General features: G+C 34.3%; 1 protein-coding gene across 1 annotated transcript in view; it reads left to right on the top strand.

Moving 5' to 3' along the window:
- LOC137985561 (flagellum-associated coiled-coil domain-containing protein 1-like) overlaps window positions 1–12500 on the top strand; it is a 45296-nt gene that overhangs the window by 13799 nt on the left and 18997 nt on the right. Inside the window, exons 5-12 of the mRNA XM_068833178.1 lie at window positions 4180–4196; window positions 5486–5506; window positions 5783–5876; window positions 6918–6979; window positions 7890–7950; window positions 9752–9788; window positions 10426–10478; window positions 11003–11047. Coding sequence (XP_068689279.1) covers window positions 4180–4196; window positions 5486–5506; window positions 5783–5876; window positions 6918–6979; window positions 7890–7950; window positions 9752–9788; window positions 10426–10478; window positions 11003–11047 — 390 coding nt within the window. The remainder of the gene's footprint in view (window positions 1–4179; window positions 4197–5485; window positions 5507–5782; window positions 5877–6917; window positions 6980–7889; window positions 7951–9751; window positions 9789–10425; window positions 10479–11002; window positions 11048–12500) is intronic.

Here is a 12500-nt window from a genome sequence, read left to right as displayed (position 1 = left end):
TGAGGAAGCATTTAAATACACAAAAGAATCATTTAAAAATAATTTTCAGATTATGAAACAAAAAGGGATTTATCCTTATGATTGTAGGGATATCTTTGATAAATTCAATGAAACAGAACTACCAAAACAAAAAGACTTCTACAGCATTTTAAATAATGAAAATATATCAGATGATCAATACAAGCATGCTCAAAATGTATGGAATACTTTAAGCTTAAAATCAATGGGTCAATACCATGACTTTTATTTAAAATCTGATATTTTGTTGTTGGCAGATGTGTTTGAAAACTTTAGAAAACATGCTTGCAATATTACAAGCTCGATCCATGTCATTATTTTACAACTCTGGGTTTGTCGTGGGATGCAATGTTAAAAATGACTGACATTAAATTAGAGCTAATGACTGACATCAATATGTTTCAATTCATCGAAAAAGGCATGCATGGTGGAATTTCTTACATAACAAACATAGCATTTGGTAAAAACAAACCTTCAAAGTGTATAATTTATTTAGATGCAAATAATTTATATAGGTGGGGTATGAGTCAATATTTGCCTACAATTATATCTTGATTTAGGTCTTAAAATAATTAAAGTTCATCGTGTTCTTGAGTTTGATCAATCACCTTGGCTAAAACAGTACATGTATATCAATTTTAATACACAAAAAAGAGCTAATGCTAAAAATGCTTTTGAAAAAGATTTTTTTAAACTCATGAATAATGCTGAATACGGAAAAGCAATGGAAATTTTAAGAAAAAGAGTCAGATTGGTAACAGATGAAAAGAAACTGTTAAAAATAGCTGCTAAACCTACTTATGTAAGTAGTAAGATCTTCAATGAAAATCTAGTAGCTGTGCATAAAATAAAACAATCTCTTACTCTTAATAGACCATGTTATGTAGGCATGTGTATTTTAGATTTAAGCAAAACTCTGATGTATGATTTTCATTATAAGTATATTAAAAATAAATACGGAAATAAAGCAAACTTGTTATTCACTGATACTGATTCTCTTTGTTATGAAATAAAAACCGATGATGTATAATTATCAAGATTTTTGGAGTGATAAAGACAAATTTGATTTCAGTGATTATCGTGAAAATAGTAAATTCTATGTAAATTCTATGATAAAACTAAGAGAAAAATTATTGGCAAATTCAAAGATGTAACTTCAAGTATTCCAATTACAGAATTCATTGGTTTAAGATATAAAATGTATTCTTATATAAAAAACAATGATCAAAATAATAAAACAGCCAGAAGAATTAAATGATTGTTATTCAAAAAAATATCAAACATGAAGACTATAAACAAACGCTATTTATTAAATAACAGAGAAATGTATCATACAATGAAAACCATTTGAAGCAACCATCATCAACTTGGAAGCTATGAGCTGAATAAAGTAAATGATGATAAAAGATATTTATTAGACGATGGAATAAAGTCATATGCTTACGGGCATAATATAAAATAAACACACTAAAACGATATGAATGATAAACTTAACTTATAAAGTTTACAAATAAAGTTTCCTTATAAAGTTTACTTATAAAGTTTACTCACAAAGTTTACTCACAAAACTATTTGTTAGATCTGTTAAACGCACTTCAACATTTTTAAACATATAGATTAATTTTGTCTTGGTAACTTTTACATTTTGTATAAATTTTGGTATAATTTTTTGAAATAATTTTTACTCATAAAGTTTACTCATAAAGTTTCAGATTTTAATGATATTAATTGGTACGACAAATTTTTAGATAAAGGTTTATTATAATTTTGAAAAAGATAATTATGATGATGATTACTTTTTATTTGAATATTAGTTTGTATATCATTAATAAAAACAAATGATATATAAAGAAAACAAAGCAAAATTTTTAATATAATTTTTATTTTTTAGCATTTGTTTCCACAGCAGTTTATTTTTTAGTTAACTGAGTGTGTTACTTTTTTATTATTTAGCATTTGTTTTCACAGCAGTTTTAGTTTATAGTATTACTTTTTTGTTATCATTGTGTTTTTTGCATTTGTTTTCAACAATAATTTTTTATATTTTAGTATCATTGAGTTTATTTTTAAAAAATATTTTAAAAATAAATTCAGTGGTAAATGTCGAAAAAGTGATAAAGCGGAAAACATGGTTTCGTTACTATACTACTTATAAGACATGTCTTATTGATTGTGAACCTCGAAGAATTTTATCTACTTGAGAAATCTTACCTGAAAATAATAATTATTGAAATCGGAAGTGTCCAGGAATTTTAGGGAGTTATGTCTTCATTGCAGAAATTGCTACACATGTAGTTGAGCCACTGGCCTTCTAAGAACGTCCCAGCAAGCCATAGTCTAAAACTGCTAGGTGACCTTTTAAGTGTTAAAAATTGCACAAATCTCCCTTCTGAAAGTGTAAGGGACTAACTTATAGCTGTTTGGCAACATAGAAGTAAAATTCTTGGAACAGTTTCACTCTTCCAAACACATATTTCACCAAAGATTATCATTTGGTGACCTTGTTATATAGCAGTCATTTCATCTTGATTTTTCCACCTGTCATCGTTTTTGATAGCAAAATTAATACCAGTGTCCATAATTATTGTCTCTTATTTCTGTGAGTTAAGGATTAATATTTAATATTACCGGTACTATATAAAAACAGTGGATACCGTAGAATGCGTGCACTGATTGGGTAGTACTCAAACTCCGCCTGGATAATTTCCTTTGCTATTCACCTTCGAGCAATTCGCATGGAATTTGCGCACGAAAATGTTGTAATATTTGCAGGAATAAATGAGTTATCTCACTGTTTTAGTGCATACAAAACAACTATTCACCTCAGTGTCAGTGGCTAGTGCTGGATACTGTATTTACCTCGCCGCTTTGTGGCTCGGTAACTGTCCATCACTTAGAGCCACGTCCTCTTCGATGAACAGTTCAAGTTATTAAATATGTATGTAATGGTTTCAATTTCAAATGAAGCCTGACTCCTGTTCTGGAGAACACTTTCGTTTCTCTACTTGTGTCTTTTAGAGGCACAGACTGTAGCTAAGTTTAAGACACTGGACTGGACTGTAATTCAGAGTTTTATAGGGCTCTTGCCGAGTGGTCACTTACTAGTCTAAGTGCACTTTCCTTTTGTCAGAACTGGCCGGCCAGACCTGTCCGTTTGCAAAGAAAATGCAACAATTTGAAGGAATACTTGCATGATAATCCCTCACATCCTTCTGGAGGAGTATATATCATCCTCAAAGTGTGTTAATTTGAAGGCCTTGTAGAGTAACTTTAAGTCCTTCCAAATGCCTGGCCTGGCCGGTCAGTTCTGTCAAATGGAAAGTGCCCTAAGACTACATTGTAAGTGGAATTATTCTAACTGGGTGGTCCTTTAAGTCAACTGGTCTGCCCCCAGGAAGATGAGATTTTAAGAAATTAAATTGTTGAGTTTAAGTTACTCAACAACTTATTCTTTATTAATTATTTATTTCATATTGGTCCTGAAAAGTTTCCTGAGGGAAGTAGTCAGCAAAAGAGTTTGTTAGCATCATGTTTTGCATTGTATGACTAGTTTTTTGCATTTTAAAAATATTTAACAATTATTCCATAAGTGCGCGTTGGATATGAGATGGTAAATAGCCAACGAGGCGCGTAGCGCCGAGTTGGCTATAACCAGTCTCATATCCAACAAGTGCGAATGGAATAATTGTTTTATTAAATTCCTTCAACTCCAAAAATTTGGAAGTACGAAATACGAGCGAAAAAAGCGAGCAAATCCGAAAGAAATCGAAAAAAACTTGACGAGAACTGATGCGATGTTGTGTAATACCTTGTTGTCAGACAGACACAGGCTCATCACAAAAACATTTCTTGCCTTTTCGCGTACTTCTAAACATTGGAATTGATCCAAACTTTCCACAAAAAAAGTTTTTTTCTCCTTTTTGGCTTTATTCAAAGAGTAATTTTGCATTCCGGCGAAAACATTTTTAGTTTAGCAACGCTTAACACAATCATTTACCATATATAAGGTCAAACCAAGGTATATGAACTGATAACCGAGATTGAGTGAACCAATCAGGGCACGCGAAATGCATTATCTGAGGTTGAGAATTTAATAATACTTAATATCCCTGATATTTGTGAACTTTACACATACTTCCTGTCTATTTTTTTTGTACACAGCCAAAGACAAGAAAAAAGTAAGTATATATATACATGAATTTTCTTTGCCAAATGCTTGTTTGGAGCACTCTGATTTTTAAAATCTCCCTGAGTGAAGCCATTATAATGCATCCCTTTGACAAAGGTTACATGTATAATTATAATACCAGCATCTTTAATGAATTTCGCAGGAATGCCATATAATAATGATATTGTTTTGATCCTTTCAGTCCGACGCATGTCTATTCTGGGGAAGGGGAGGGGTGGGTAGGGGGTGAAGGATACTATGGCTGAAACAACCCAAACCTTTACAAAAATGATAACCTTAAGCCAAAACACTATGCTTTAGATAACGTTTAAGCCTTAGGTTTATAGCATTTTGTAACGGTTAGGGTTGTTTCAGCTATGGTAGACCTTAACTTGGCCTTTGTCTGTAAGAGCAGTGCACTTGTGAAAACTCCCATGGATCTGGTCATCTGATACCAGCTAAGACATTTTCCTACTAGCATACAGCTGTACAGCAGATTCATTTGACCTAAAGCCATTACAATGATATAATATTATTGAACTGATAAAAAAAATAAATAAATAAATAATAATAATAATAATAACAATAATAGTAAGAATAATAATTGTTTTCGTATAAATACACAGGTTATTATTTCAAAAAAGAGAAAAAAAACATTTCAACGCAAAACATCTTCACTTGCAGTGGCAAAAGGACTACTGGCAGCCATTTTGTCCATCGAGGTGATTATCAGCTGATAATCCGAGATAGTGAGCCAATGAGAGCGTGTGATTTTGTATAATCACCTGTGTATTTATACTAATAATAATAATAATTATTATTATTATTATTATTATTATTATTATTATTATTATTATTATCATTATCATTGCTTCAATCGTCAATATTATTGTCCTCCATGTACCTTAACTTGCTCACAGGTAGGACTGAAGTGGCATGTCTATTCTGGGGGTTGGGGTAGGAGGTGAAGGGTATAAGAATGCTTAAAAGGCTAAAGGATGGTATAATATCAGGGCAGATTGTTAAAGAAACGGTCGGGTCAATTGGTGAGATTTTTTGAAGGACAAAATGGGGAGCAGTATAGTGCTCATGAAAAGGGGGTGTGATCTTAAAGTGGTTATTGTCCCGAAAACTTCATGACCAGCAGAGCATTGCTGAAAATAATAATAATTCTTATTATTTTAGATGCTTATAATTATAATGGCAGCAAATTAATACGGCTGCCAACAAGATTAGTAGTAGTGACGGTTTCTTTGTTGCCTGCAGTGACATTTTTTGGCTCTCATTACTCATTTGCAGATCACAGCCTCCAGATGAAAAGTGAGTGAAGGTTGACACTAATGGCGGCCTGCATAGCAATTTAGTGTTTAATAATTTATTGTACCTCTAAGAGAGACAATAATAGTCCCATCATTTTAATGGGGGAAGTTAATTCCCACATTGAGAACGTGTCTTTCATTTGCTGCTAGCTGTTTGAAGCTCATAGAGACTTAGGTCTGCACTTATATACTAGCAAAGTGTTTAATTATTTAAAATTGTTGTACCATTATAATAATAATAATAAATTATTGCTTATATAGCGCTATTTACAAATAGGGACATTGCTATTCAACAACTCCATCAGCAACTGGATGACTTAACCCTGATTTTGGAAGAAGACCGACTGAACTATAAGATAAGCCTCAGAAAGGTATTTTTGAGAAAGGGAGTGGGTTGATAGATTAATCCTATGCAGCTTTTATTAAATTAAGAAAGGCTACAGTTTATTCATAATTATATTAAATGTATTTTTCGCATGTTAGGGAAATGCCAGACAATAAAAGATTTGTAAAGTGTCTGTTTGTTGGCTGTCAAGGATGGGTGGAGTATTCCTTTTTGCATGGAGCCCAAAATTTCTGTGATGCTTATGCATTCCCAACATTTGTACTTAAAATGTCTAGGCCCAAAAAATTGCCAACCCGTATCTTTTTTAGCCAAAACAGAGGATAATAATGTTGTCTTCATTAAACTCATGCATTTCCAACATTCCAACATGAAAATGTCTAAAGCCCAATAGCCAACGCATATCTTTTTTAGCCAAGACATAACAGTTGTCTTCATTATTAAAAATCATTAAATAAATATAGTCCAGTTCATGGAGAAATCTAGTCTAGAATACCAACATGGCTGCTATTTAATAGCTTTGGACACCAAAGTTGTTGCAGCGGTGTCATGGGATAATTAACACTTGATTACCACACCACACTTATACCATGCTACTGCTCGCTAAACAGTTACTTACGCTGTAAAACTGTCCTAGAAAAGATGAGGGTCTCCCAGGGTGTTTTATGGAACAAATGAACATGATTGGCTAATTTGAACTGGGGAACAGGGAACAAAAACAAAGGGAACATAAGTCATTTAGGAGTCAAAAGGCTGAGAGCAAGTTTGAAAGACAGTAATTTTGGGAACAAGGGAACATATTAAGCATTTAACTTTTAAAGAGAACAAAGACCCCCCTGGGGGCCCCTAAAAATACCAGATGGTCCGAATTGGTTTCCAATATACTAAACTTACAATTAAGTCAATGAAAAGTTAATTACCAGTAAGCCTCAGGTACACTCCTGCTGAACAAGAGTTTTTAAATTGTTTCTTCCTTTGCCTATATGCACAGATTTTAGAGAACAGAATGACCATCAAACAATTTCTGAATCAGTAATTATTTTAAAATACTAATATGTACTCTTGGCAGGCCAAAGAAGACCACCAAGCATGTATTGAAGAGATGCAACAGGAACGTAGAGAGCATATCAAGTATGTTAACATACCCTTAATCAATGCTTACATGTAACTATGTTACTTTAATATCGTAATGGCAGAGTTGGCTTCACAATAAAAATAGGGTGGCAGTCAGAATTGAAAGTCATATTCTAGAACTACAGTGGTTTTGTTGTTGAACACTTCACACACTAAAATCATCTTTATGAGGTATACCAGAAACCCATAAGGGTTGAAACGTGTAACTGCCCCTTGTGTGCTGGGAAACAAGCTTCTGAATATTCAATTTGCTAATTAAGTACCATATTTTGAACAACAAGAGAGAAACATTCAACCAATCAGTTCACAAGAACACTGTGGCGCAATACCACCACTGTTCTTGCACGAAATTAACTGGAGCGAGGGGTTTCCAAACATGGTACTTAGCACTGAATATTCGGAAGCTGTGAACGCGCGTTACACGTTTCAACCCTTACGGGTTTCTGGTATACATCTACTGTGAGGCACTAGTACCATGACTTGGTTTAAACAACAGCAGGGTCCACTCAAAAATCCCTTTAACCCTTTCTCTCCTATGAGTATTATAGACTAAAAGATTTTACTCTGTCTATAAACGCCAGACAATTTTACTCATCAGTCGGGGGCCTCTTCAGAGGTGAAAGGTTTTAACTATTCTTACTATATAATCATCAATTTTTTTTTCCATGTGACTGATTGTTTAATAGGATAGTCTGGGCAGAAAAAGTTTCAAAGCTATCAGCAACTACGTGTATCGTTTGGGTGTTGGACCTGGCTTAATTCTAGCTGGTTTGGATCCATTACTCAGAAATGCCTTTGCAAACTTCTCATCATCATGTTGCAACATTCAGTCGGTCTTATATTTTCATGCTCTGAGAAGTATTAATAGTTAATTGATAGTGTTTCTTAATTGTTTCCACTGTAATAGATCAGTTGAAGATGACCATAATGAGGAGATGGAGAAGTTAAGAACTTCTTTTGACCAACAGGTAGCTGCATCCTGGACATAAAAATATATGTATTAGAATTTTCCCAATGGGGACCCATTGGGGACTTTCAGAATCTCCGCAAGTTTTCCAAAGGGGGAAATGCCAGCTACATGTGCACTAACTCAAGTTCATGTTTTGTACATACATGCATATGTTGTAAAGTGTAATGGTAACGACATGGCTTAGAATAAGTGTCGATGCTGCTTGCTGTAGTAACTGTTAGACTTGGTCGGTCTTTAATTGGGCCGGGTTACCAGCTCACACAGTCCAATAGACTAGACTTGAACACACTCAAGACTTGATTACATTCTAAGTGTTGTTCTTTCCATAACTTTACTACACATACATTCATAGATAAACTTTATATAATTTGAATTTAAGAGTATGCATGCAGCTTATACAAACGTTAATGCATGTCTTTGTCAAGTCAAAATACAAGTATTTAGTTAAACTTTTACAATAATATCTAACAAATGAATAATATTTAATAGAACAAAATACAAACCATGATAGATAAAATATGAAATACTAGAATTGACAAAACTAAGAATATTCCTCCTAAATTACATTTTGTTCATGTCACTGAGGTTATCAATACCTCAGGTAAGGAATTTCATAAATTTGTAGTTATAGATATTTAAAAGAGTTTAGACCATACATTGTATTTTTTGGCTTGGAAAGTGACAGGATGTGGCTTCCACATAAGTTGTAATTTAAAGAGTCGAAAGTAAACATGTCTCATCAGTCATATATATGCGTTCCTTGTAAGGGTTAATTATTCTGAGCTATACTGTATAACTCGGGTAATTTTGTGCAAGCAAGCTCTTATATATGTTGCAAGTCATTTTGTTCCTTAGGTTAATTTGTAACCAAACTAGGTCATTTTGTCTCACTTACACTGTACATGTAGGTCAACCTGGATCAAGTTGTTTCAGCCTAGGTCAGTTTGGGGCAGGTGCAAAACACAGCTAGGTCACAGGTCATTGTTTTACCAATACAGTTAGTATCCTAAACATTCATTAAAGCTAACCTTAAGCCTAATTAGGCCTAAAAAAAAGTTTTTATGCCTAATGTTAGTATTATTTGTAAATAGTTAGGGCTGTTTCTGTATTGGTAAAAAATAATATTGACCTATGACGTGTGTTTCGTACCTACCCAAAACTGACCTGGGTTGAAACAAAATGACGTAGTTTGGTTTGCAATTTAACCTAAAGAACAAAATGACCTGCAACATACATGTATACATTTAGTACAATTAACATATATTCTGAAGGCTCCTATTACCTAATGAAGTAAGGTTAATCCTGTCTAGGAACTGGTCATAGAAAGAACTGTGATCTTTGATAATAAATGTCTTCTGCTTCAAGATTCATGTACATGGAGAAACTGGGCCATGCAGGCTCAGGAATGGTGCATGCCAGCAACAGTGAAAAATTTCATTAACATGTTTTCATTCATGAATTAAGTTTACTTTATACTGACCTGCAGCTGTTTGAAAGAGTGAATTTAAGGTAAAAGTGTATGTGACAATACGAAAGGTGCAATGTAATCCACTTAGCAATCTAATAACAACGTACATTTAATTTCTTAAAAAAGGTAATTTTGTTCATGGAGTCACATGCGATTCTGTCAAGTTGGAAATTGCTAAGGGATCAACCTTTAAGTGACAACTAGTGCAATACTTTTTGGGGTTGTCACATTCACTTTTGCATTTTGATTTCCAAGAACCTCTTCTCCAAACAGCTACGTATGACATATTAGGCCACTGCGTGGTTAACATGTTTTAATCCCATTCAAACAGGTTCAAGAAGAAAGGGGAATTGCTACGGTGGAGAAAGGTACAATATAAGTTAGAGATTACATGTACTTTAACAAATGGCTACAAGTGACTTTTCCTCTGGCCACTTTTTGGGTTAATTTTTAGTCAATAACAAAACTTTTGATACAGTAAAATTCAGCATGATACCTACAGCTGTAGTCCAGTGTCATAAAGAATCATAAACATAAATGTGAAAAGATTAACCTGTTTTAGGGAATGGTGCTGCTTTCAAGTCATGTGAAACAACTGGACATTACATATTAAATTTCATAAAAAATGGATGCATGATATCCTGCTGAAGAAACAGTATATTTGGATAATTTTTATATATGTAATGTAATGCAGTTTTATTTTAATCTTTTCGAACCAATTATCTTGAGTTGCAAGGCATTAAAGCTAACAGGAATTCTACCTACAACTTACAGTACAGACACATTTAACCAATAGATTTATTTACCAACAGTCAGCTGACAAACAGCCTACTAGCATGCAGTTCATTATTCTTTGGTAACTCACCCTGTCAACTAACTGTTGGTAGTCTGTCAGCCAATTGTTGGTGGACAGTGGACCGACAGTCGGTGGAAGTTAATGAGTCCCACAATTGCCACATGATCAACCACTGTAACTTTCATTTTTTCATGTATATTTATTATCAGCTGGTCTACAATGTGAAATTGAAACCCTTCAAGGAGCATTCGAGGCATATAAGGCAAGATAACTTTTAAGTCCCCCTCAAGGTACATCTGGTGCTTAGAGGAATCAATTTTATATTAACTGCTCTTGTTGTGTAGTGGATTATGTTTCAAGTATGTTATTCAAATTATAGATGAATTAATGACTTGGGGACAGGTTGTGACCATAAAAGGAAAGGAAAGAAAAGGAACTTTATTTAAAGTGTCTAGTTGTTCTAGCACTGGAGCACTAATTGGGGACGCTGCAAACTGAAATTAGCAATTAACACAAATAAAGTCAAATGTTGGTTTTTGAGGAGAGAGGAAACCGGTGCAGATTAGAGAACCAACAAACTCAACCCACATATGATGCTGAGTCTGGGAATCGAACCTGGCTACATTGGTGGGAGGCGAGTGCTCTAACCACTGCTCCATCCCTGCACCCCCAAATAAAGTAAAGTGGACTGGAGAACTGATGCTTCAGAAATTTTGAATTATATTATGGCATAACTACATAGTTTGAAGCTTTGCAGTAATTTTATTTGTATTTTTGTGTTTGTAGGAAACGGTAGCATCTGAAATGGATGTTAAATGGCAGAGAAGAGTGGTAAAATATTTTTCTCTCTTTCTGTTTTGTTCTACTTGCTTTTTGTGGTAGTGGGTAGGTAAACTTTATAAGTGCTCTATACACACAATGTCACCGGGTTGTAAGAGAGAGTGAGTGAGTGTAAGTCCGTGGTGGCAAATAGGTCCGCAGTGCGTGCATAAATCACGAAAATAAACACGTCTGTTGGAAGTGTGCTTGAATTTCACCAAATGAACCCCAAAATCGGCAAGAATTTGTGATGCTGATGAATACTAAAGCAGCTTCAAATTCCAAAAGGATGGAATTACCTGCTGATAAATAACCTTGTCGTCTATGAGAGTGAATTTTTGACTTTGCAGAAACAATGGTTTAACCTCAAGAGTTAGACGACTGTGATCTTTGTGTTGACTTCGCACATTTCTTGTCAAACTTTATCACCCTTGAAAGAAAAAAGAAACAAGCTAACAAACACAAGAACCCGGTGTCTTGCTGTCATTTTGTCACAGATGCATCCTTTGTTTCGTGAGTTGTTGGCAACACACAAGGTAACTTGATCACAGGTAGCAGCAGAAATCGATGTCACTTTCGATTTTACTGACGCAAGCGTAGCAAAAATCTCCCAAAATGTTTGTTTTTTTGCTGATGGTAACTTTTTATATTCACGGCACAAAATTTATGTTGTTTTCTTGTAGCAAATTTTGTTGCTGCGGCAATTTTTTTATTCTCAATCGACACTTCTTCAAAGCTTCCTTCTGCTCCTCCTAAAAACTGGGTATCATTATTTATTTACTTTTGCATGAATATTTGTTTTTCATAAAGCAGGCTAACAAAATCTGTACCTTGCTTAACTTGCATTTTTTGAGCGTTAAAGTAGAATTTTTGGTCATATGTTTCTGAAAGCAAGGCATATATTTAGAGGTCTCCCATCCAGGTACTAACCCCCACCCCCGGATAGATCTTAACTGCAGTGAACTTTTGTCATGGAAAGCTGTCAGATGCTAAGAGTACATGCTTAAACCTGCTGTGAAAAAAGAAGTTCATGTCAACTCAAAGCCACTGTTCTCAATTACAATACAAACAATACATACTTAATTGACCGCTCCCCATAGGGGCTTTTCAGGGCCAATGAAACACAACAAAACAACAGAACAGAAATGTACATCCGTGCGCTATACGAACTCAAACGTCTGAACACGGGTACGGAATAAAGGTTCAAATAATCATTTACTCGGCCGTTCTCAGTGAACACAGTCTGCGGCTTACGTTACAAAACAATGATCAACATACTAAAAGGAAGAAAACTCCGTAAACTCTGTACACACGATACAATTTACAACTTGAAATTGACCCGGTTCTAAACGGTTTCTTGAGGAAAAGGCACTAAGTAGTCTACATCTCGCAGTACTCTCACCAAAATAACCTGCAACCTCCCAAATTTGCATTAAACTAAGCCATACAATTTATAGGAAAACTA

The sequence above is a fragment of the Montipora foliosa genome, chromosome 14 (genome assembly GCF_036669935.1).
Source record: "Montipora foliosa isolate CH-2021 chromosome 14, ASM3666993v2, whole genome shotgun sequence".
NCBI classification, from domain to species: Eukaryota; Metazoa; Cnidaria; class Anthozoa; order Scleractinia; family Acroporidae; genus Montipora; species Montipora foliosa.
This window is presented reverse-complemented; position numbering and strand designations above follow the sequence as displayed.